Source organism: Schistocerca nitens, chromosome 8 (genome assembly GCF_023898315.1).
Source record: "Schistocerca nitens isolate TAMUIC-IGC-003100 chromosome 8, iqSchNite1.1, whole genome shotgun sequence".
NCBI classification, from domain to species: domain Eukaryota; kingdom Metazoa; phylum Arthropoda; class Insecta; order Orthoptera; family Acrididae; genus Schistocerca; species Schistocerca nitens.
In genome coordinates, this window is record NC_064621.1 from 417,791,983 (window position 1) to 417,819,624 (window position 27,642).

Genomic DNA, 27,642 nt, shown 5'->3' on the forward strand with positions numbered 1-27,642 from the left:
TCTATATTAGTGCACATGTTAATACACTGTGCAAAAACTAAATAAGTGGAAATAAAGAATTAAAATAAGATAAAACAAAAAAAATTAAAAGAATACACTTTTTCGAAGCACCGTAATGGTCTCCCACCGCGATACATAAGTTGAAATTTGGCTCAGATATGCTTACAACCTCCCCTTCCTCTGTAAAGGTGCAGAAGCGTGGCGCTCTGCGACGTCACCCTTGGTCTTGGCGATGCTACGAACAGCTAGATGTGGATACATCCAAAGAAAGGAAAAAGATTACTGCTTAGACGTTTATGAGATGTGTAAGATGGGTTAATAATGTGGCATTGGCGCCAAATTTCACTACAATTCTGCCTAATGCCATCGTGCAAGCCGGACTTCCCCTCGTATCCACATTTCACCCCCCCCCCCCCCCCCCCCCCCTTTTGACGTCTCCGCGATGGAGGTTAGAATGGCGACACCTAACGTTAAAATAACGCTGTTTTCTCGTGGAAGGCCGAGGAAAACATACTAGACAAACCGCCGCTCACAATAGACATGAAAAGCCTAAGGAGGTGGGATCTACATCTACATCTACATGGATACTCTGCAAATCACATTTAAGTGCCTGGCAGAGGGTTCATCGAACCACCTTCACAATTCTCTATTATCCCAATCTCGTATAGCGCGCGGAAAGAATGAACACCTATATCTTTCCGTACGAGCTCTGATTTCCCTTATTTTATCGTGGTGATCGTTCCTTCCTATGTAGGTCGGTGTCAACAAAATATTTTCGCATTCGGAGGAGAAAGATGGTGATTGGAATTCCGTGAGAAGATTCCGTCGCAACGAAAAACGCCTTTCTTTTAATGATTCCTTGCCAAATCCTGTATGATTTCTGTGACAATCTCTCCCATATTTCGCGATAATACAAAACGTGCTGCCTTTCTCTGAACTTTTTGGATGTATACCCTATCTGGTAAGGATCCCATATCGCGCTGCAGTATTCTAAAAGAGGACGGACAATCGTAGCGTAGGCAGTCTCCTTAGTTGGTCTGTTAGATTTTCTAAGTGTCCTGCCTTAAAACGCAGCCTTTGGTAAGCCTTCCCCACAACATTTTCTAAGTGCTATTTCCAATTTAAGTTGTTCTTAATTGTAATACCTAGGTATTTCGTTGAATTTACGGCTTTTAGATTAGATTGATTTATCGTGTAACCGAAGTTTAACGAGTTCCTTTTAGCACTCATGTGGATTCCCTCATACTTTTCCTTATTTAGGGTCAACTGCCACTTCTCGCACCATTCAGATAGGTTTTCTAAATCGTTTTGCAGTTTGTTTTGATCTTCTGATGACTTTATTAGTCGATAAACGACCGAAGACGGCTGCTCAGATTGTCTCCCAAATCGTTTATATAGATAAGGAACAGCAAAGGGCCTATAACACTACCTTGGGGAACGCCTGAAATCACTTCAAAAGACGTTAATGGAACCACGCCTCCTCTTGTGACGTTGATTCCCACACATATCACGATCGAAATCGATAGATTGTAGTGCGATGGGCAACAGAACGACGTCGTAACAACGTTCGTTCTAGAATGCTGACATCCCCGGTCGACTGAACTCTGCTCCAAGAAAATAATGGATCTTCAACCCCACTGAACATTATCTAATCCCTTTGGACTGTAGTTCAACCGCAATTTTGCTCTGGTATACATGTTCGGAACCACTGGGGACCATTCAAAACCATTCGACGAAATTTGAACGTGACATGAAGCAGCAAAGGTTGTTTATGCTTTTTCAGCTTTACTGTTTCACGTCTTCCTGTGCCCTGATTATGGTTCGATACAAGACTGGCATTAGCATGAATAAAGCAGCGAAGGGTTCCTCTAATACCTGCCACATTGACAACACCCTCAGTACCATCCACACTCCTTTGTTGAGCGCATTAAAAATGTAGTCGTCAGAGATTTTGTCACCTATCTAGCTCAGTGGTGTCTCAGTTGGGGTTGCGTGGTCTCAGACGCTAGAGCAGTTGCAAGGCACCACTCAGCTGGTTGGGTGGCAAATTCTCTGACAGGTACACTTTTAATGTGCTCAACAAAGACGTGTGGGTGGCATTAAGGGTGTTGTCAAACTGGGAGGGCGGTGGAGTCTTGGAGAGGTCCTTGGCAATTTTATTCGCACACATGTTCAATGTTGCACCAATCCATGACCACGCCACAGGAGTGCGTGGATCAAGAGGTCTGAAAAAGCATAAACACCCTTTACTGATTTGCATCACGTTCAGATTTCGTTGAATGGTTTAGAATAGTCCCTAGTACTGCAGCCTGCATACCAGTGCAAAAATTGTGGTCGCACTACATTCCGAAGCGGTCAAGTCACGTTCAATAGGGTTCCTGCCCCACAGTGTCCTTAGAGAAAAATTGAACCGTCCGAAGGGTGTCAGCAGTGTCAAACGTCATCAAGAATGTTGTACTGTTGTTCATAACACTGGAAATTGTCGTTTTCGACAGCGTAATGTATGGGAATCAAAGCCTCAAACTAATGAGTGCTTCCATTGACGCCCGTTATGTTCTAAGGGCTTTTCGTGTCGTTTCTGAACGGCGGTATGTCTGAACTGCTTTCCTCAGCCACCCATAAGGAAACCACGTGATATCAAAGCTGGGTGTCTCAGTGCTGACCCCCGTCACAGAGACGTCAGAAGAAGGGGGAAATGTGGGTAAGAGGTGCTGTGGCTATGGGAGATAATTACAGTGTTAAGAGCCGGGCGTGGTGACCGAGCGGTTTTAGGCGCTTCAGTCCGGAACCGCGCTGCTACTACGGTCACAGGTTCGAATCCTGCCTCGGGCATGGATGTGTGTGATGTCCTTAGGTTAGTTAGGATTAAGTAGTTCTAAGTCCAGGGGACTGATGACCTAACATGTTAAGTCCCACATTGCTTAGAGCCACAGTGTTAAGAATACGTGATACTTTCTTGTGCAGTGTATCTGCCAAATACTTCTACTGTCTACATAATAATATGAACTTCTTGATGCTCACAGTAATATCCGTTGATAAAATATTTATTTTCTTTGAACTGACGAGAAGCAAAGAAACTTTAAAATAGTGGAAAGCCGTCGCCCGTATGTGCCAATTGTGGACCACTAATGCACTGTATCCAGCTCTCTCAAACGATGTTCTTACAGTGTCTTTTAAAGAATCACTTTTAATTTTGCCTTTCCCTTTAAGTGACCCGGGTGTTGCCTTTTTTGCGCGTCATATAATCTAAAATAATCTTGCAGATAAATTTCCAACCAATGTAGCTATAACGGTTCATTAGTTTCGTATAAGAAATGTAATGGCAGATGTTGTTAACCTCCTACGTACTGTTCGATGTTCAGTTATCAACATTCCGTTGCAAACTTGCTCGCGATTTATTCTGAGGGTGAAGACGTATATTCCCTTTAACTTGCAGTTCCTTCATTTGCTGGATACAACATGTATGTTGAAACTATCAACCCATGTGATTTTTCTCCTCCTACGCCAGATGCAGTCTCTTTTCATCTCTGATGTGTAGATATGTATTTCCGTCAATTACCCATAGTATTTTTTTTAGTGAGAAAATGCATGCAAACGACCTGCCCTACGCTCCAGTTAAATATTTTATTACGCAATGAGTAAATTCAACGTACCATTTTGTGCAGAAGCTTACGCATATCTGCCGTTAGTTCGCAGCAACAGTCTCACTCGTGCTGTGTGTTCGGTTAAAACGCAGTAAAGCTAGTTCAGTGACATCCAGACAGTTATTCCGGACGCACACGTAGTTTTGCGGGAGAATGGTATTGATAGCTGGTCAGAAAGGTCCAACATTATATTTTTAGGGTGCTTCCTGGCGGTTTTAGCCGTTAGAACTGGGTTACTTTCTGTGCAAGGAGGTGACGCTCTAAAACATCCCTCCGAATACCGAAAGTAGCTTTCTGGATACATCATACCCACACATAAATGTGGCACCCAAACTGGCCTCTGCGGTGAGTGTCACCTCAATGAAAAAGAAAGCAAGGCAACCGGTTGTCAGGCACTTAAAAGAGAGTAGATAAATCTTGATGTCTGCTCGGATGAAGCTGAAGACCCGACAAGCGACGGCACGTGGCGGAAAACACTGGTTCATCAAACCGTATTACCATATGTCTGTTAACCCCAGTGCTAATTCGCATCCGACATAAATATACCATCAGTCTGTCCTTGCTTGTATTAAGACATTAATAGACGTGTTGCCTCTGACATTCTTTCTGGCACATCTTCACTTTCTACTTTACCTACCTACTATGTTTCTATTTGTATCACAATACATTTCAATTGAAATTATTCGTTTCCAGTTTTACCATGGTCCACATTTGCGTCAAGCGCAATTTTACCCACAAACCTAAAATTTCAGTGAACCTTCTTTCCTGACGTAAGTTTTCTGCACAGCATCAGCGCTTGGTGTAGGGATCGACAGTTGCCTGTCAAAGTACATAAATATAAGGCTAAATAAGGTAAAGGGCAAAGCTAACCTCAACTCGAAAGATGGTTCCAACACTACAGCGCTTGTTACATGTGGTCCTCAGATCTTTGAACTTACTCACGAGCCACCCTAAAATACACTGACGGAAAAAAAATCGCAACACCAAAAAGTAATGTACACTAGTGAAATTTCGAGAATACGTTTGTCTAGGCAACATGTTTCAGCTATCAACATTGCAAGCTAGCAGGTTAATGTAATCCCAAGATAAGCCAATGCATATGTGACATGTTGGTACATCAATAACCGGTGTAACCGCCAGCATGTTGAATGTAAGTATGAAAAAGTGCATGCATTGTGGTATACGGGTGCCAAATGTCAATCTGTGAGATGGAGTTCCGTGCCTGTTGCCCTTGGTCGTCAATACAGGGACGGTGAATGATGTTTGTGAATGACGCTGCAGTAGTAGTCCGATGATGTCCCATATGAGCTCGGTTGGAGACATATCTGGTGATCGAGCAGACCAAGGCAACATGTCGACACTCTGTAGAGAATGTTGCATTACAACTGACCTCCCCGCTCTCCAATGAGCTTTTGCTTGGCACCGTTTAAGTCGCAAATGGAGTCGCTTTGGGTCACTGGAATGCACACTGCAGGGCACCTTACTCGGAGATGTCCGTGAAGTAACTGATTTGTAACAGTTCGTTGTGTCGTTGTGGTGCCAACTGCTGCAGATGTAGTATTATTCGGCAGAACCATACGCCGAACATGATGGTCTTCCCACTCGGTAGCGGCACGTGGTCATCCAGAGCCCTGTCTTCTTACGACCGTGCATTCCCGTGACCACCGCCACCAGAAATCGTGTACAGTGGCTACATTCTGGAAAGTCTTTCGGTACTACCGCAGAAGGAACGTTCAGCTTCTCGCAGCTCTATTATACGACCTCCTTCTAACTCAGTGAAACCTTAAAGGCATTCTTGACTAACATCAAATCATTACGTCCGGTCTCAAAGGTAACTAAAGCTCACGTCCGTCACTGCGTGTATTTGCAGAAAACCTGATTAACATCCTCTAGTGACGCTACCAGCGATGCGATTGGCTCGAAATTTGAACAGATCTCATTTTTCAGAAATAGAAACACACCTACCATATCCCGTTTTGTTGCACTACTTCTTCTTGGTTCTGTGATTTGTGTCAGTGCGTGTCTGAAGTTTAGAGACATGGTGCAATAGGTCATATTTATGCGTAATAAAGTACCTTCACTGCACAAATCAGTTTCTTGCAATGACTGTACTAGGTGATGTGGAAGGATCACAGCGCACTGGAGAAGGTAAACCACAGGCAGAAGTTTATTAAAAGAAACCTTAGATTCTATTGAAGGAGCCTCGTCCATTGAAAGCTGAAGTAACGTTTATCTTTCTGCGGCACTTATCAAATTGGTTTCACTCTAAAGAGTGGTCAGATTGAAAGAAGAAAAGACAGTTTTGCGATGGGTTTATTTGTGTAGTATCACAGCACTTTAGAAACGTTCAGCAGTCATCAAAGAGCCATAAAGACAACCTTCCCCCAACCACAATAAAAATCTGCAGTAGATGTACATGTATATATGTGCACCACATGCCATTACACGGCGTGTGGCGGAGGGTATATGTTGACCCTGTGTCATTCCCACGTCCCTTTCCCATCTGCTGTTACATTCGCAGATTGCACACGGGGAGGGAAGATTGTCGGAACTCTACTATCTTCGTCCAGATGTGTCCAATTTTATTTTCGCGCTTACTTCGCAGTAAATAAATATGAGGACATGTTGACTCGTATTGGAGTGTTAGCGCTCACATATTGACAGCAAAGGTCTCTGCGATACACTGCTGCATTCTGGAGTGCAGCCACTTGAATTTGCATAGCGTTTCTGTGGCGTTTCCTTGCTAGCTAAACAAACTCAAGAACAGGCGTCCAGCTCTTTTGTGAGTCATGTGTGTCACTTCCATTAATCAAACTTTCTAAGGACGAAGAAGAGAACTTCGCACATTTAAGTTCGACAACTTATGGTATTAACGGGCATTCAATATGTAAATTGGCAGCAAACGAAACATAAAACTCGTGACTAGTGCAAAAAACCGAAATTTCAGCAATGAGATGAAAATAGAATCTGAGATATTTCCACCCACCACTTCCACGAAGAGGAACGTTCAGCTAAGCCAACAACGGAAGTAAATACGATGTTGCTGTAATAACGCTATTGAATATCCTTTAGAAGTAGTTTACTCTTTAAATGTTATATTTTATTCGATTAAAAGGTTAAAACTGTCTGGGAAAAGGAGTTCAGATAGCTAAACAATTGAAGCTTCTTTCTACAAACAAAGCTTTAGGAGATTGTAGTATAGCCAATGAATACTGTGCTCTTTAGAGATAAAATTATACGTATTCTTAATTCAGCAGGATGAAATCATTCGTAACCCGTGGCCCGCCATTCTGACGTGCCCTGCTATGTGGACGCACTGTCTAATTGGAATTGGAGGAGGGTGGGTCAATTACACCCTGCTGTCTGAATTGCCAACCTACATGGAAAATATACTACACTACGACATCGACGAGGTGAGTATCTCCACACTTTGGGCGGAAGTGAGCGCATTATCGATTTTTGTGACAACGCCTATTTAACACTGGTTCACCCATGTTTCAGGCTGGCCTCATCTCAGCCCTGCCTTATCTATTTGGTTGGATGAGCTGCAGTATCTACAGCTTTCTGACAGAGAAATTAACACGGAGAGGAGTGCACATTATGACCATCTTCAGAGCATGGGACGCAGTATGTAAGTATAATTCCCTAGTTATACGAGATGTTTCATAAATCATGTTACAGATTTCTGTGAATAGTAGAGGGTACTTATCAGATAGAGTTTTGATAGGGAACCCATGTTCGAAAGTATATCTTTTTGGATGCAAAATAAGTTTGAAGGTCGGAAGACTTTCAAATCTTTCGCTTCACGGTTCGCAAACAAAATGAGAAAAGGGCGCCGCTGTCAGCCCTATTGTAATTATGACATCTCGTACCATTTTTGTCCGATTACAACAACGGCTGCGAAAACCATTTACGTCGGCAACTAGCAGGGCTGATCGTGGTGTTCGACGAACGCGCTGCACTCTCGACTTTGAAGATGGTGTCCTTCGTTACGCAGAAGAGGACCCGACGACGAATACTCCAACTATTGCCGTTGTCGTGAGTTCCCGTAGAGCTCACAGATAAGGAAAAGTTCGTAACGTGGCCATATCTCTCAAAAGTATACCAATTCCTAACCAATGGGAGCTGCGACTACCGCAGCACAACTGCAAAATCGTGTGGGAAAATTTAGCGATGACAATGATAGTAGAAGGTGCCAGATCTACTGGGTACAAATTGATAAACCAGACAATAGCGACCAACTCCTAGTTTTGCTCCATCCAGTTAAAACCGTCAGCCGCATGTGGATATTGTAATTCGGAGGACACAATCGAACATGGTTTTGAGCGCCCGAAATTTGTCGAAATATAGCACACAGCAAGGGATAAGTAGAACGGACATATATAATATGCAGGTTTCTAACGCCATGATACCAGTGTGGAAAACGGTTCCCGTAGCAAAGCGATACGCAACAACGTAGATCGTGGCACACGCACTTCATATAATTTTTGGACTTACATTAACGGACAACTTACAGTACCTGGCGTACTTAAAGGATGACCACGTGAAAGTAACTAGTCACCCTAAATAGAGACTTACGTACGTGGATTTTCTCATGATTCCAGTATGTAAAGCTCATGATAGTATTTTGACATGAAAGCTCATGGAAGAACAAAAAAAAAAAAAAAAAACATTAAAAAAATGAAGAAAAAGAAGAGAGGAAATATGATGTGAATTCTACAAAAAGTCGTCTAAGAGATAATTCGATGGACAATTTCTTGCAGATTTACGAACGTTGTAATTTATATCATTATTTTTCAGATGAGTTTGTTTTCTGTTATGTGGAACTGTTAAATGGTAAACAAATATCTTAAAAAGCTGTTAAGGGGAAAGCTCGCGTAAAGCGGGAAATCCGAGTTCGAGTCCCGGCTCGGCAAAAAAAAGATCACAGCTCATTATATCCACCGTGTGCATACCCTGGAGTGGGATATTTGAAAGTGATCTGACGTTTAAACTTATTTCGCATCCAAAAGGGTGCACTTTCGGACATGTGTTCCCTATCAAAACTCTGTCTACTAATTCTCTTCTGCAAGCCTTTGAAACCTGTAACAACAATTGTGAATCACTCCGTATAACTGGACAGTAACGCCTTTCAAAATAACACGCCACGGGGCCAATCCAGAAGGGCAACAGGCCAGACTGAGTAATTCCATGCTGCTCTTCAGTCGTTGGGATTGACGACTGGTGGAGGAGTATCAGTCTATGGCCAACCCATGACAAGATGCTTTCAGTGAGTTAGAGATCTGACGAAGAAGCTAGCCAGGACGACAGTCCAAATCCCTCTATACCGAGATAGATCAGGATGGCCCGCGCAACATGCGGTCTTGCGTTATCTTGTTGAAAATAATGATACAGTAGCCTCGACAATAAGACATAAATGAAACATCTGCTATCCAGATTACCAACTATGTGAATCGGAAGTGATCGTGTTGTGTTGTGTGTTGTGACACCATACCACATCAGGTGCAGGGTCGGATAACGGTGACAAATGCAAACTGAACATTAGAGACCGGATTAGATGCAACATAAGAAGCTCAAAATATGCATGAAAAAATACATGAAAAATGCTTAAAATATGCATGGAAAGTGATGCTAGATCAAATAATAAAAAACAAAGTAGTTACTGCTTTCGATATTTCTCGAAGTTGGACGTGTGCATATCGACTGCGAGGAAGAGTGCCGGCCACCCGAAAAATCGGGACATTTAGAATGCTGATCTCGTGTCTGTGTCCTTTGTGGTAGAGGTTGGGCAGGATCCCTCTTGATATTAGTTTTTAAAAAATTGTAAAATAAGACACACACTGTGTTTCAAATACTATTCCTTTTTTGCTACTGTTGTCGGTAACATCTGAAAACGATGCGAGTTAGCCGCCACTAAACAATCGATATGCACAGGTGCAACTTCGAGATATATCGCATATGGAGGGGCACGAACAAGAACTCCGCAATATTTTATTTCAAAAGCAACATACAATCATGAATTTTTTGAACTACATTAACGTTTAATTAATATTATCGGACTAAAGTATCATTTATAAATTATCTTGCATTTTACTTCTGTTGTAAACATTAACGATCATATACTGTTCGGAAGTAAGATTGTGTCTCCGATCACTCAAAACATTTTTATGAGCTGAGAAGGACCGTTCTGCACCAATTGAGGTACATGGACATATTTGAAGCTGGGCGCTTTGTAGGCACTTATTATTTCTGGCAAAAGTTCACCCATTCCATTAATAAAACTATCAATTTGGTACAAGGGTTCATAGCCTGGGTTATTGTTAAAAATCTTTTCAAACTTTTCTTTAAGTTTTCTCGGGCATACCTCCGGCATGATGAATTCAATAGACTAATTTTAGATTAGCTGAGTAGATTATTCACTGCCAAACACAGAGTTTAAAGCTTTTTCATACTCGCAGGTATATAAGAAAAATGAGTGCTAATCAGTGCAACGTTTTTTTTTTTAATACTGGAATAATTAAATGACTCCTTGTACTGGCACACTGCCAAAGCCTCTGCACTATCGAAGTCCTTTACTACGACTCTGATGGCCTCGAAATGTTCATTTTAAAACAACACAATCTCGACCCTCGTATCCCAACGACTTACCATTGGTTCGGGAAGTAACGGCACACTTGGCAGTTTTCCTTTGTAGGGTTTGATGCGAGCAGGCGCCTTAAGAAACACTTTTTTCGTGGATGAAATAATTTTTTTTTTTTTAAATTGCTAAATGTGGATCGTACTTCTTCAGCAAGGCGATGTACTCCGTCAGCAAAGTACGTCACATGAGTCAAACTGGGATGAAATGCTTGGATGGCTTTCCCTGCTTTTATCATGTAGGGAGCAGCATCTGAGAGAGACACCAACACCCTTTTATCTTCCTGAAAATATGTTTCTAATACCCTCATTCACAAATCTGACGATTGTAGAATCATTTGTCTTTTAACTTTCACGCAGGCCACTAAACAGAAAGAAGAAGGCTCGTCTTTTAATGCACCAACAAATAAATTCGCAATGTAACGGCCACAGGTATCGTCAGTTTCGTCAACTGAAATCCAAATAATTTTGCCCTTGAGTTCATTGCGTATTTCTTCCAGAACACATTGTGGGAACGTAATTTTTATGCAATGTTGATTCATCTCGTACATTTTGATTTAAGCAATATTTACACAGGAAACCTTCGAGTCTAGGATTTCCAAGTTTGTGAAGAGGAATATCACTTGCAGTGAATACTTCACATAGATCCATGCTAAAGCGATTGTTTCGGTTACCTTTGGAAGTTACATCCCTGCTCCTGTTACTTGCCGCTTTCAAAAGTTGTCATAGGCCTTTCCCGAGATTTGAAGAATTTTCTTGACATGTTAGTCAATTTGAACTTTTTTTTGCACGAATCGTATTTCTCATAAACTGGACAATATAAAAATTTCCGTCGTATGTATATGTTCCAGAAAGATCAACTATACACGAAGCATGTCTTTTTTCCAGGAGGTGTGGTGCGCCACACGCTACACGTAAACACATTAAACTTTGTACAAATAAAAAGAAAACTAAACTGTAACAATGAACATGTGACTAATAATTTGCGTAATTTACTTATTGCCGACACCTGCGGTGTGACAGTGGAGGGGATTACGCGTGTTCGCAGACGGCAGGCGCATTATCTCTGCCTGCCTCTTCCTGTTCGCTAATCAGTTCGCTAGTCCAGTAGCCTTTCGGATAGGATCGCAGTCACTCAGGAGCAACAAATCGAAATCGCGCTAGAGCCTGCCCGTCTACATTTTTAAAATTTTGCAAACACATAGCGAAAGTATGCATCATCACTAGCTATTGGTGAAGATATGCAATAACTGGCGAAAAGCAGCCAATTATGCAAATACCTATGCAATATACAAATGCATATAATACGACCTGTAGTGATCATGTTTGTTCTCCTTAGAGCTTCCACACATGGAGCCCATCGACCGCTGGCGAATTCAGACACGTCCTTATACATATTTTTCCTTCTTACACGAAGCTTATCACGACATTCTCACGAACAAACAACATTCAAATATGATTTCTGAATGAGAAACCCATTGCATAATATTTCTTCGTAGGCACACCGTTTATAGAGTTATCCCTACTACGTTCGTGCAATGGCGGTGGAATGCTCATCATCTGCACATCAAAGTATGTAGTTATGCCAGTTTGGCGTTTTTGAATGGAATCCTGAAGTGTAGTTCACGGGTCGCGTTTTTCGCTAGAACTGTCCCCGCTAAACCTTCCAGACGGAGAATCCATGGTTAGCAATTGCTGACACAATCAATAAACGACAGATGGATGAACGTGCATTTTGTCATCTCTGACTTTCGCTCTCCCCTTAACTGCCACCGCAGTTTATTCGCTCAATGATGGCTCAACGAGACTTTCAGTTTCCTACGAGGTGTGTGCGAAAAATAATGAAACTCACAACACTGCTGGTGTAGAGCGGTGTGTTCATCCCTTACAGATTCAGTTCGAGTTTCAGCTCTCTACAGCCATCACCTGGTTTTGGAGAACACCATCAGTGAAGTTGTGTTCTTGTCGCGTGTTACGAAAATGGAATAACGAAATTTAGAGCGACGTCATGCCATCGAGTTTAAACTTGGGGAAACCGCTAGTGTGACCCATGAAACGTTGAAACAGGCCTGTGGGGAACATTCCTTATCAAGAGCACAAGTTTTCCGCTGAAACAAATCATTTTTGGAAGACCCAGAATACGTTGAATGTGAACTCGCTTAGGCAGACCTTCAACTGCAAAAACCGACGAAGACGTCGAACGTGTGTGTTCTTGTGGGATCAGACCTCCAGAACAATGTGCAACCAGGTTTTTTACAAATATATTCTTGTAAGGCTCAGGAAAAGGAGCGACCGACTGAGACCAGAGATTGCAGACTAGTGGATGCTGCATCATGGCAACGCCTCATTTCACACTGCCACTTCCATCACGAAATTTTGGAACTCAAAAATCATTGCTGTTGTTCCACAGTCCGTCTTCTCACCTGATATTGGTACTTATGACTTCCTTCTTTTCATGAAATTGAAAAAGTCTTAAAAGGACGTCATTTTTGGGACTCTAGAGAACATTAAACGAATGTGACTGGCATGTTAAAGGCCCTAACAGCTGAAGCCTTTCAGCGTTGCTACCAAAACTTGGAATAACGACTCCGTCGGTGTATAGCTGCCGGAGGGAACTACTCTGAAGGGACAATATTGTTGTTTTAAGAAAATAAAAACTCTGATAAATAAAAAATCAGTCTAGTACTTCTTTTATCTAACTCGTCTATTCTCGTTCTCAGAGCACAGCAGTGGTAACACTGTACTTAACTTCAGAGTCAATTAAATTTCGCTTTCGTGAAATATTGTCACTTTGATCACCAGTGCAGTGTTGTTTAGGGGTACGGTCTTTAACAAGTAATCAAACTGTCCTGAGTCCCGGGTTCGAATCTAGTTACCGATTAAAACCTGAGAAAAAGTCATCATCAATCACGGCTGATGACTTTCGGTATAAGTAGTCACCCTTGTTTTGACAACAGCCTTGTGAAAGAAGATGGAGGAGTGGACGGAATTTCAGGGCACCCTCGTCCTTTTTATTAGGGCAGAGACTGAGTTGCTGTGAACAGGTCAGTAACAGGATTATTCTCATCAGAATAGTAGGAATGCAATAGTAGGAACGCAAAAGGCGTTCTGGATACAAAATGACCTGTAACCATCAGCTCAACTACATGTAGTGGCAGAGGCAAATGCATGACTTCATCATTCCCTACCCCTCTCCCTCTACCACACCCCACTCATTCATCTGATCCACATCACTTTCCTCCAATTAGAACAGTCATAGAGTTTCTAAACAAACACACATATGTAGCGCAATTACAACCGAGTATGTTACAGCCTTTAAAAACGAAACGGCCAATCAGTATGTACCCCAGAGGAGGTCATGTGTTCTGTGTCTCCTGCTTGGTGTCCAAAGATGACTTGTTTTATCTTGGTACCCACTTGTTGCAAGGCAGAATGGTCCTTCAAATTAAGTGCCACAATGTTATTTCCAAGTATAAACTGTCTGTATTATTTATCAAAATACGTAAAGACGCTGGCACTCCAGCAAAATCTCACTGTGCTTCGATCTTTGTACCCGAAGTAAAATAGTACTTTAAATAGATGAAAACTTGTCGGTCTTATTTATCAGAATACATAGACATATGTTCAATAATAGTACTAAACAATGGGGAGTCCTTTTTCCCCTCTAGTGGGTAATCTTACTATGGAGGACTTTGAGGATTAAGCACTTGAGTCTGCTATTTTAAAGCCCACGGTTTTCTGGCGTTATGTAGATGATACTTTCGTTGTATGGCCTCATGGCAGGCAAGAACTGGAGCAATTCCTTTGTCACTTAAATTCATTACATGAGAAAATCAAATTTGCGATGGAGATTGAGAAAGATGAGACTTTACCCTTTCTAGACGTACTAGTACACCGTATGAATGATGGGTCATTGGGACATTCTGTTCACAGAAAACTCATAAAAACAGTTCTGCATCTCCACGCGTCTAGCTGCCATCACTCCACACAAACTGCTGGTGTTCTTAGTACCTTTACATTGGACGCATTTAATACCGGACGATGAAAATCTCGACGCAGAATTAGAATTCTTGGAGAAGACTTAAAGACAATGGCTGTACTTCACGCCAAATGAGGAAGGCCATGCACTGTTGTAATAACAAGATGCAACGCCCTGAGGACGCTGATGATTATAAATCAACTACGTTCCTTCCATAAGCCGTGCTAGTGTCTTCTAAAACAGGCAGTTTGATTAGGAAAAATAAAGTCAAGGTTATCTTCCGTCCAAAAGCGAATAGCTTGGTCCTGGTTGCATCCGTTAAACAAGACTTACAACTGAAAAAAGCGGGTATTTACAAAATTCCCTGTGAGTGTGGTGCTGCGTATATAGACCAGAAGGCACGAACTATCCAAGAGCGTTGTACAGAACACGAAAGATACAGCCGTCTTCGGCAGCCGTTAAAATCAACAATAGCAGAACATTGTTTTCCATGGGACACTCAATGGAATACAATAGAACAAAAATTTTAGCTCTGGTTTCCAGTGTTTGGGATTCAGTAATCCAAGAATCGGTAGAAATACGTCTTGCCGATAATCTTATAAATCATGTCAACGCCTTTCAACTGGATAAAAATTGGAATCATATAATTACAATTATCCAGTCATAGTGGAATCGACGGGGGTTAGTCGATAATCAATGATGGATCATCTCTCTCTTCCACTACCGTGGGCAGCACACACAACTCAACTATCCCACTCATGTCGTCACCTGGCGCATGCAACGAAGACACCAGCAAACTTCATAAGTGTGAGATTCGGCATAAATACCTTGAATGCACGTGGGCTCTTCAGTAGTTGTCTACTCACCCTAAATATGGCTGAACATCTCTCGGCCGAAATATCGTGACAGAATATCGACGGGATCCGGCTGCACACTCGAAAATTACACATCTGCATTTTAAAACTTTTTGTCAGATGATTTGTTGAAAGTAGGTATTCTTGAAACAATTTTTTATGCAGATTCTAGAAATAATTACCGTTTTTGTCCATCACGTCAGGTTTTTACTCAAAATAAAACGTAAGATTTTGACGATTTTCACTTCTGAGAACACAAATATATTCTAACACCATTTCACACAAGGTGAGTTTTTAATCAAAACACATTTAAAAAATAAAATATATTTAAAAAATACTACTCAGAATTCCCCTAATTCGTTTCTTGATACTTTTTATAAAAACAAGAAGGAAACAGCGTACCATAAACGTCTAAATGTTCTCTTCTTTGACTTCCTTGCAAATCCTTGTATATGATGTCCGTCCCTCTTCAACATCCATTAGCAGTTAGCCAACATAGCTGCTGTCCAGTGTCGCTGATACCTCCTCTTAATGTCTCAGTGAAAACGTTCACTCTGCTCTTCAATATAATATCCCAAATTTCCGGAAAGTAAGCGATACGTGAGTGTAGAGAGTGGACTTTCACGCTCATTTAACAACCCATCAACTCTTTTCAACAATGGCCTTGTAATTAGGATCTTTGTTATTCCATAGAAAGTTCTCAGTAACTGATCGGAAGACGGTCATGCACCTACTTCTCTTTTGTTCATTGTCTTCTCGGAATCTTCATCCTTCGACCATTTATTTATTTGAGGACTACAAAAAAATTCCAGCTTTCAATTTGTTTCCAGTGGTGAAGCGAAATTTATTGGAAAGTTTTTGATGAAGGGTCCATCCTGTGGTAGAGCCTTTACAAATTACTTCATCAAGCTCAGTTTTATTTGTGGTGGCGTAAGCATTACTTTTTTTGTTCTACAAGCGGTCCGTGCAGAATACTTTTAATTACAGGCACAAAATTTATACGCTCTGACCAAACTCTCACAATCCAATGACTTCGCCTTTCCCGACTTTCCCATTCGCATAGAAAGAAAAGCATTTTTGCAAACTCATCTTGTTGTCCTAATAGCATTCCGATAACGTTGATGTCACTGCAGGTAAGGTAAGTGTGTTCCTCATACTGGATACTTGTTAAGAGTATCTTCATGTTCTCATACGTCCCTTTCATTTGAACTGGATGGGTCCCAAGAAGAAACCCATACACGCCTCCAATATGCAGTAACACGCCTTTGAAACTCCTCATTGACGAGTCTAGAAAAGTATCCACTGTGTAGGATCATGTTCTGTGCAATAGAAGCGCATTAATTCGTTCTGTGAGAATAAATGAACTAGTTCTTTCCCTCTATGTCTGCACCATGAGTAATGTGTTCCTGGTTCCAGAAGATTCTTACTTTTCAACCGGGAGCCAAGTAGCCCCGCAGATTCCTTAGGCAAATTCAAATCTCGTACGGAGCATGAAGTTCATTCTGATAGAAAAGTTGTGGAGTAAATTCGAATTGAGGCTGGTGGACATCACTATCGTCTTTCGTAATTGCGTCAGTTTCACTTTCATCATCATCTACTGCCACGTTCTCTAAAACAGCCGGAGAAAGAGGAGCATTGACATCTTCTCCAAGTGCAAACTGGCCTAATGGCAAAATCAATGCTTCGATACACAAGTTGCCTCTTATTTTCAGAACTTCACCCCTGAACATTAACTAAGCAGAAGTAACTGTCCTTAAACGTGACTTTTAGGTTCCTTCCACACCACTGGAATCATAGAGGGCATGAACGTTTTCTTTTCTTTTGTCCACAACATTGACATTCCCATAAAATAGCGGTAAATTATCTTTGGCGCCAATCCCTTGTGCGGTCACCAACTTTCATTTTAAAATAAGCATGGTAAGCTTTTTACACAAATTCTGTTTAACCACTGTATGATTCCCAAAAGTAACAGAAAATATTTAGATTCTTCGCACACTTGCATGTTGACATAGTAGTAACTATCAACTGTAGGCGAAGTATTTTATTAATACTGTCTTAAATATACAGAATAATCACAGTATAACACTGGTAACCCAAGCCTCTGAGACAAGCAACATTTTCATGGCCACACAACTACTAGCATCATTAGATGCAACAACCAAAACGTACACAGGGTCATACTGAGAAATTTCCCTCCAACAATACGCATAACCTACTGATACAGCAATGTATCTTTGAATTCAAACTGCGGCGACACTGTAAGTGATAGGCAAAAACTGAAAACAGGTTTGGAATCAGCGTAAAAAATTGAGGCAGTATCACATATTAGTTTTCATTCATTTGATATCATGCAGAGTAGTGTTTGTTAGAAACCAGAACGTAGTTTATAATCTTCTTCTGGTGTTGATTGTCTGGAAGGTTACTTGTGCACCATTCCAGTTTCATGTACTCTTATTGCCACAGCAGACAAATTACAGGACACAGTTAAACGCAACACAGCAACTGTGCCCTAAGCTGTCCACTAATTTACACCACATAGAAACTATTGGCACAGAGTACAGCGAAGCACATTGTAAATACTGTTTGTTGGCATTGACTACCCTTAGACAATCTACCATAGATTCAAACACACAATCCATTCTGCAGTAATAAATCATACTTTCCAATCTGGTCTTTAACCAAGGAAGACAGAAAAGTTTCTCATACATGTATATCATGAGCAATCTAAAATGGTTACTGATACCATTGTTCACTCCTGGGTTTTTGATTTGATATACAAATTTGCTCTATATATCTTTATTCTGCAATTGAAAATAATCCACATTAAACTGACTTTTTGAGCAGTTTTGTATTTGTTCACAATCACATTGCTGTTTCCTTGGTAGTCTTCTTGCACACATAAGTCATGCCTTAAAGTTAAATAGTCATACAGACCTATTTTCTTAAAAATTCCAACAAAATCTTGCGTTTTGTCTAAATCCATAAGGCAATAGTCGTTTTCATGGACTTACTTCAATATCCTAGGCAACACATAAGTAATAGTTACATCCAACACTCATTTCTTTCTTTAACATTACAGACCATTCCTTCTCTAATTGTTCTTGACAGCCCGCTAGTGCACAGCTGACCCCACCCCCTCTCTTCCCTCCCTCTGGCAGCTTCCTGCACTTGTCCAGCCCACAGCTTCGTAATGTGATAAATAAGACATTATGCAAGTTTGAATGCGTCCAACGAGTTTCGATTTGTGTTGCTGACACAGTCCACCTTACATCACACATATGCGGCTGCCCCTCCCATCCTTCCCTTTGCGTCCTCGCCATATGTGAGCCCCATCCCAACCCTGCCTCTCCCTCGTCCCTACAGACCACAGTGAGTCCATAAATACACTCGAAACCTGTGAAAAAGAACGCATGGATCGATGCGCGTGTCGCGCGTGAGGATAGCTACCGAAAGCATGACGTGATGTAACTATATCACCAACAGATACAGTTGTTAATGATGGTAATGTCACCATATGAGGAATGTTTACGCAACAAGGCAACATAAATGGAACTTTTACCATTGTAGCTAAGCAACTGAACATGGGTGGACGATCTGGCAGATCACGTACACGCACTTTTTCATGTACAGCATTGATTCAAAAAACGCTTGATGATAACCTTGGAGAGATAGGGTGTTTCATTCGTATAGTGTCTAATATTTTTGATAGAAGTAGGTGTCCCAAAATAAGCTGACTTGCAAAGTATGGGCCCAACCAATCCCATCTAACCTTGAGATAGACAACAAAATACAAAATCAGTATATGAAAAACTTACTACGGGTGATGTCGTCATGACCTGGACTAAATTAATGCCGGTTGCACCTTTCATTACAGATTTATTTTCAAACACATTATTTAGATCAAAGTGAAGACACTATTGTTTAATAATTTTTTGTTGTTTTAGACGTCGTTAAAATGACCTGCCAAACAGTTATCAGACACAAAATCATTTAACAACAACATCAACATGTAATACATACAGTCCTGCTGGAGGAACATCCGCAACTGAGCATTCTAGTAGAGAATGAGGATAACGCTCCAGTAGTATGGACCTTTAGCACAAAAAAGGAGCTTAATGTATCTTATTAAATACGAACATTCAAATCTTCAAAAAGCTATAAGCCAGGAAAGCATTATAAAAACGTCAGACATGCTCCAATAATTTCAATGTGGTCTCCACATTAGTAAACATAAATTGCAACACATACAGCGTACTACCTTCGTTAGCAATCAGTTTCCTTATTCATCTCTAACAAAGAGAAGGCGGATTAACATTAAGACAGCAATCTGAAAACTGACTAGTATTAATACCATGCGTTAACAGCTACACCGAGAAGAACTTATCATTCAGACCCCACATTACATGATAGTCTACACTAGATAATTAAAAGCACCTGTACTTAAAACTACCACAGGGTGTTTCGTCTTTTTTAGAAAAAGTTCTCTAAATAACCAGTGTACCCACAAGCCGTTACTTCCACAAAACAGCTCACAACATGGATAAGGGCACATTCATCCAGTAAACAGGCAGGACTTAATTTAATCAGAACATGTTATCCAGATAAAAACTTTGCCTAAATCACTTTTGTGAATAAGGTATGTCCAATAAGCAAACCAAAAGCTCCGAATAAGAGATAGCAAAGCACACCAAGTCTCTACTGCCTCAATACCGGCAGCAGTAATACATCAAACTTCTAACGACAGCAGTCAACAGCTGCCACTCGGAATAGAGTTCAAGGCACTGATCTCAGTTAAAGAGAGCAAAGCGCACTGAGATGACAAAAGTCATGGGATATCTCCTAATATCGTGTCGGATCTCCTTCTGCCAGGCGTATTGCATCAACTTGACGAGGCATGGGCTCAACAATTCGTTGGAATTTCCTTGCAGAAATGCTGAGCCATGCTGCCCCTACGGTCATCCATAATTGCGAAAGTGTTACCGCTGCGCCGGTCGCTGGTGGCCGAGCGGTTCTAGGCGCTTCAGTCTCGAACCGCGCGACCGCTACGGTCGCAGGTTCAAATCCTGCCTCGGGCATGGATGTGTGTGATGTCCTTAGGTTAGTTAGGTTTAAGTAGTTCTAAGTTCTAGGGGACTGATGACCTGAGATGTTACGTCCCTTAGTGCTCAGAGCCATTTTTTTTTTTTTGTTGCCGCTGCAGGATGTTATGCATGAACTAACCTCTCGATTATGCCCCATAAATCTTCTCGGGATTCATGTCAGGCGACCTTGGTGGGCAAATCATTCGCTCAAATTCCCCAGAATGTTCCTCAAACCAGTCACGAACAACTGTGGCCAAGTGACATGACATTGTTGCTTGGGAACATAAAATCTATGAATGCCTGTAAATTGTGTCCAAGTAGCTGAATATATCCATTTCCACACAATGATCGGTTCAGTTGGACCAGAGGGCCCACTACATTCCTTTTAAACACAGCCCACACCATTATGGAGCTACCACCACCTTGCACAATGCCTTGTCGACAACTTGGCTCCATGGCTTCGTCGGGCCTGCGTCACATTCGAACACAACAATCGACAATTCTACGCAAATGCCACTGCTCTTTGTCGTTAACAGAAGGCCGTCGCCCGCTGCGTCATCTGTGGTGAGGGATAATGCCTGAAATTTGGTGTTCTCGGTACACTCTTGACACTATGGGTCTCGGAATACTGAAGTCCCTAACGATTTCCAAAACGGAATGTCCCATGCGACTAGCTCAAACTGCCATTCCGCGTTCCAAGCCTGTTAATTCCCGTCCTGTGGCCACAATCACGTCAGAAACCTTTTCATACGAATCACCTGGGTAGAAACGACAGGTCCGCCAATGTACCACCCTTTCAAACCTCGTATGCGTGATACTAACGCCATCTGTGTATGTGCATATCGCTACCCCATGACTTGTCACCATAGTTTACAATCACAGTCTAGGACCTTGTAATTTGTACCCGCAGAAGACGCACCACGCCCCACATTCCTCAAGGCACCACCCACAGCAAGTACCGCCCTCACAGCCTCTAAACGTCACGAATCATCCAGCCAATATTATCTGACCAAGAGCTTCTTCCTTCCATCCACTGGCTACCATCATCGTCTCCAGTATAAACATTCTTTACTGTAACACAAAGTTTCACCTACAGACCTCTACACCAAATTGCTTGATGGTTTGCAGCAAAACCTCCTCTTTTCACAATTATCTGCGTCTTCTGACTCTGGTAACCATTACACTTCCAAGCCATGTTAGACCCACACACATGCCACGGCAGCCTTCACACGCCGTTCCTATACGCGGCTGGTGCGTACCGTCAATTCATGGCAGGTGGTCCGTTACATCCTTCGCTTCTGACTGTAAAACCAGAGTTAGATTTAAAATATGTTCGCGAAATGTCATCCAACGATAAATTACAAACTTCTTGTGATAAGACCACGGAAATTTGCGTACAAGTAAATGTTCACAATGTACGTGAACACAATGGCGTTAAAGAGATTACACATCTCGATTCATTAAACAGGAAAAGACGATCCGAAAAATCTTACAACTTCGTAACTTTGGACTTCGAGTACGTTTACTTGAGGTTGTAGGGAGCGAGCAAAGAGGAATACGAAAGGCTCAGTTTCGTAATAAGAGCTAATTGTCACTACTGATGCAATAATAACATCTTTAAGTGGAAGACAAATACGTAGTTTCCTAAGAGATACGCAACCCACACCACTGCCATGTATGTTGCGCAAGTTGATTTGGGCAGTCTGTTCCGTGTAGTGTTCTGGAGATGTAACCATCAACTTAGTTCGCCTTACATGGCACAGACAAGTGACCAGACAGGTATCACCGTATGTACGTAGCCTGAAATGAAATAATCAGTTGAGTGGAAGAGCAATTTGACTGATTTGATTCTCATTCCACTGTCTCTAACTTCAAAATACTTTCGCGTCATTAGTGAACCTGCAGAAACCAAATTTATGAAAAGTGAATTCATCAGTATAAAGAAAGCTATAAGGAAAGAAAAACGCTTTTAGATATGCGATCACAATGTATTGGTGGTAGAAAACTCAAACCCGAGCCTAAAATAACCGTAATGATTTGTTTAAAGTCATTGCGACACTACAAATGGTTCAAATGGTTCTGAGCACTATGGGACTTAACATCTGAGGTCATCAGTCTCCTAGAACTTAGAACTACTTAAACCTAACTAACCTAAGGACATCACACACAACCATGCCCGAGGCAGGATTCGAACCTGCGACCGTAGCGGTCAGACTGAAGCGCCTAGAACCGCTCGACCACAAAGGCCGGCGTGACACTACAAGGCATAGCAAGTTTTCTTGAGTGCACTGAGAGGCTTGTGCAAAAAAAGAAAATGGTATTCCCAACTGTATCAAAGTAAGATAGATAAGTGGCAAAAATAATGAAATTAGCGTGACAGCGAACATTAGGCTGCCATATAATAGACCGGTGGCGGCAGCCACACAAGCAGAATATTCGTTCACTTTTCAACTGGACCAGAAACTGAGTTACGAGCAAACAGAACTGACATCTGACATTAAAATAAACTTAGTGGGATATTATCAGAAATCATTAAACAAATAGTGACACTATTGGAAGAGGTTGTGTTGTCATTAGATACTGAAGACTTGACTGATGAAACCTTAACACAAAAACTGCTATAAAACGGGAAATACATCATAACTCATGAGAGAAATGCAAAAAAGTAGGAATGAAGTGATATATTCCGACAGCTTGTCCATAGAATTCTTCGCAAAATATCAGAAATGTCTGGAAAAAAAAACAGTTAAGTCAGATGTGAAACTAGATGCTAAAAACGGGTGCTACGTCACCTGAAGTGAAAGAAGGAGTTTTAGTTAAGACAACCGTAGAGGTGGAAAGAAATTTATTGAAAAACAAACTGCTAACCTCGTACAAACAGATAGACATGCAGTATATATAAAACCAAAGCATTAAGAAATATTAAACCGATCATAACAAGTGTAATCCACTAATCACCTTAAATGCGTTACCTCTGTGACATTGATTAATTCGCCTGGAGAGTGCAGCAAACAAGCAAACTATATGGATTAAAACTCTGCCCTTCACCAAACTGTAATCGTTGTAATTTTACATTCGTTGTTCTACCAAGTTCCTTGGCGACGGACAAGGCAGAAACGAGTATTCATTAGTCCACCATACAATCCGAATCCAAGAGGAAAACTGAAATCAGTATAATAGATTACCTGTATAATTTGACAACAAACACTATAAAACTGCTGTAAATCAGAAAGTACAAAAACAATTCTGTGCTTCTTTGGTAGTAATCTTACCATATTATGCCATGCTACAGAACAACATAGTAAATGATATTTTTATTCCTTTTATTACGTATCAAAGTTTAGCTATAATGGGAACAGTCACAGCAACTGCAAATAGAACTCGCCAGTCCCCAAGCTGAAATTTGCGAAAGTTAGTCCGGATAGTGTGCAACAGAATCTAGTGAAAGAAAGTATAAGAATACAAGACTATTATAACTCAATACCTTTGCTGTCATCTGCCTTATCTGTCGCGAAATATGTGCGTTTCTGTTTAACTATAGTTCCTTAGTATGCATAATTATTTCTGTGCAATATGTCGTATATCCCAAGTTTTAAGACCTTACTATGTACCTCGATTTCAGTCTTACGTAACTTATTATTCGCCTTTAAACAAGTACAGTGAGTTTACGTATTTACTGTGAATAGCCCGCATCTCGTGGTCGTGCGGTAGCGTTCTCGCTTCCCACGCCCGGGTTCCCGGGTTCGATTCCCGGCGGGGTCAGGGATTTTCTCTGCCTCGTGATGGCTGGGTGTTGTGTGCTGTCCTTAGGTTAGTTAGGTTTAAGTAGTTCTAAGTTCTAGGGGACTTATGACCACAGCAGTTGAGTCCCATAGTGCTCAGAGCCATTTGAACCATTTTACTGTGAATAATAATTGTATTCTGTTGTATACGACTTTTTGTCATCTGATTAGAAAAACAGAAAAGTATGCTGGAACACATTAGCAGGGCGATACTGCTCGGTTCAAATCACACTCTATGTGAATTTTTCATCTTACTGAAAGCCAATTATTATTTAAATACACTGACGGAAAAAATCGCACCACTAAAAAATAATTAATGTAGAGTAATGAAATTTCGGGAATACGAGTACATTTATATAGGGAATGTATTTAAGCGATTAAGACTGGAAGATCACTGGTTAATGTGAGTTAAGCCACTGCAAATGTGAAATGCTCGTACATTAATAACCCGTGGAACCGCCAGAATTTTGAATGAAAATTTGCGCACGTGACGCATTGTGTTGCAGTGGCGCCGGGTGTCAATGTTTGGGACGGAGTTCGAAGCCTGTTGCTCATGGTTGGTCAATAGAGGAACGGTTAATGTTGTTTGTGGATGACGCTGGAGTTGTCATCTGATGATATCCCATATGTGCTGGAATGTAGACAGATATGGTGATCGAGTAGGCCAAGGCAACACGTCGACACTCTGTAGAGCATGTGGGATTACAACAGCGGTATGTGGACGAGCTCATTCTTTTGGAAAACTCCCCATGGAATGTTTTTCATGAATGGCAGCGCAACAGGTCGAATCATCAGACTGACGCATGTATTTTCAGACAGTGTGCGTAGGATAATCACGAGAGTGCTCCTGCTGTCATACGAAATCGCACCCCAGACCATAACTCCAGGTGCAGCCGGTCCGGTGTGTCTAGCACGCAAATAGGTTGGTTGCAGGCCCTCAATTGTTCTCCTTTTAACCCCATACGGCCATCACTGGCAATGAGGCAGAACCAGCTTCAATTAGCAAACACAAGAGCCCTCCGCCCTACCCTTTCGTGAACTCTCGCTTGACACCACTGAAGTCACAAATGGCGGCGGATTGGGCTCACTGGAATGGACGCCACCAGACGTCTTGCTCGCAGTTGTCCTTGAACTAACCGATTTGTAACAATTCGTCGTCTCACTGTGGCCCCACCTGCTGCTCAAACTGCTGCTGCAGATATAGGACGATGAGCCAGAGCCAAACGCCGAACACCATGGTATTCCCTCTTGGTACTGCCATGTGGCCGTCCAGAGACCGGTCTTCTTGTGACCATATATCCTCCTGACCACCGCTGTCAGCAATCGTGTACAGTGGCTACAGTCCTGACAAATATTTCTGCAGTATCGCAGGAGGAACATCCAGCTTCTCGTAGCTCTATTAAACGACCCCATTCAAACTCAGTGACGTGTCTATAATGACGTCTTTGTTGCCTTAAATGTATTCTTGACTAACAAAAACTCACCACGTCCAGGCTCAAAAGTAACTAGCGCTCACAATCGTTACAGCGCGTATTTAAAGCAAACCTGATTTGCCACTAGCGTCACTCTTAGGCGACTGGCACGAAATTTCAATAGACATCACCTTTCAGATGTAAAAACACGCCTACCAACTTTTGTTTATACCGTATGACTCCTTCTTGGCGTTGTGACTTTCTTCCTGCCAGTGTATTTGGGATTCTAAGGACTGAAGTCAGCTAATTCCCTTCCCTCTCGCAAGCAACGACGCGATCACATTTAACATTCCGACAACGCGGCTTGGCTATAGGGACACGTCATTGTGAGTGGAACCAGGAAAAGTGGATGTAGCGCCGTGTTAACAGATAAGACCCGGTTTAGCTATGTGAAAAGTGCCCGAAATGATAAAGCCGATCTTCTCGTCTTAATCAACATCACGTTAAGTACATATAGAACACTAACTGCATTTCCCAGTGGCACTGTGGCAGCTGCGGTTTATACGGCTGTTATCCTGCATTGGCATGTGCACTCTGTTCATGGTCCATATCGTAAGCCTGCTCTAGTGACGTTATTAAAAGTTTGTTTTGATTCGCGTGCTGTCGTAACTTAAGCATTGGATTGCATTTTAAGGACAGCACTGGAGGACAGACTTACATCCAAAGTAGAAGCATCACAAATATGAACATTTCTAACTGTATGCCTAGTGACACGGGCCCTATGTAACTCCTACACTTCCTGAACATCATTCCTTACAAATTCAAATCATGAGGAGGTCTGTTGAAATTAGTCACAGTTTAAATGAACATTCAACATTTTGCGCTGTAATTGCGAAGGAAAATGTCCGTGAGTTACCTAACTCTCATTCATCTCACAGTTCCACTCACACGAATGAAATAGCCATTGCTCTGATGTTCGATACGCTCGCCGTAGTAATGAATATTCGTTCATCAAATCAAATTACTCTTAATCCATGATTGTTACACTTCCGCGTCCTTCTCCGCAATTCATGCTAGCGTCCGAACTGCTTGGTATCCTGACCCAAGCTGGATTGACTAAATATTACGTCTTGTCCCAATTTGTATATGACTGACGTTAATCAACAAATATTAATGTTCTCACAAAACTTGCTCATTTTGACACGCAACCGTGGAAACTATGTAAACCTATTACCTGCCCTGCATGTATGCTCAGAAAAGACTGACCAATTCTCGTGCGCCAAAATTGGCAGGCGCCAAAACCACAAGTCTCTCGTAATATGGGGCATCTGTACAGCCTGAACCTGGCATAGATAAGAAAAGGTAGATTCGATACATAAATTACAGGATCGATATCAGTACACTTACAAAGTGTACCCAGGCACATCTGACTTACGATAATTCCCCAAAAACACATGGTTTGATCTCCAACATGAGCACATCAAGCAAAGTGGAGAGCCCAGCGCGTTCAATAGAGTTAAATCTGATTACACGTGTGAGATACTTTAGGACAAAGAGCTATAATCGTACGTCTGTCACTGCTGCTATCCAGATTGCGCCTCAGTAGCGCGGCTGTGGCGAACCGCCGGCCGCTGTTGCCGAGCGGTTCTAGGCGCTTCAGTCTGGAACCGCGCGACCGCTACGGTCGTAGGTTCGAATCCTGCCTCGGGCATGGATGTGTGTGATGTCCTTAGGTTAGTTATGTTTAAGTATTTCTAAGTTCTAGGGAACTGATGACTTCAGATGTTAAGTCCCATAGTGCTCAGAGCCATTTGAACCATTTGTGGCGAACCTGGGCCACAGCTCAAGTGCATTCTTAATGTTACCACCCATGCTGTTAATTTCATCGAAGGTTGTTTTGACTTTTCTATATGTTGTACCACCCATGCTGTTAATTTCATCGAAGGTTGTTTTGACTTTTCTATATGTTGAGTCAGGCTTTCCGACAGTCATTTCTTTTTCGATATCTTCACATTTTTCCTGTAGTCACTTCGCCTTAGCTTCCCTGCACTTTCTATTTCTTTCGTCCCTAAGTGACTTGTATTTCTGTTTTCTTGAATTTCCCTGAACATTTCGTACTTCCTTCTTTCGTCGATCAGCTCAAGGATTTCTTCTGTTACCAGTGGTTTCTTTGCAGGAATCTTCTTTGTACCTGTATTTTTCTTTCCAGCTTCTATGACCGCCTATTTTAGAGATGTCCATTCCTCTTCAACTG

General features: G+C 41.7%; 1 protein-coding gene across 2 annotated transcripts in view; it reads left to right on the plus strand.

Moving 5' to 3' along the window:
• Positions 1 to 27,642, plus strand: part of LOC126198574 (sialin-like) — a 131,700-nt gene that overhangs the window by 84,260 nt on the left and 19,798 nt on the right. The window contains exons 6-7 of one of the 2 annotated variants that reach the window (XM_049935009.1): positions 6,902 to 7,057; positions 7,146 to 7,275. In XM_049935009.1, the coding sequence (XP_049790966.1) occupies positions 6,902 to 7,057; positions 7,146 to 7,275 (286 nt within the window). Of the gene's footprint in view, positions 1 to 6,898; positions 7,058 to 7,145; positions 7,276 to 27,642 lie in introns of both variants that reach the window. The other variant, XM_049935008.1, reaches the window with a different exon arrangement.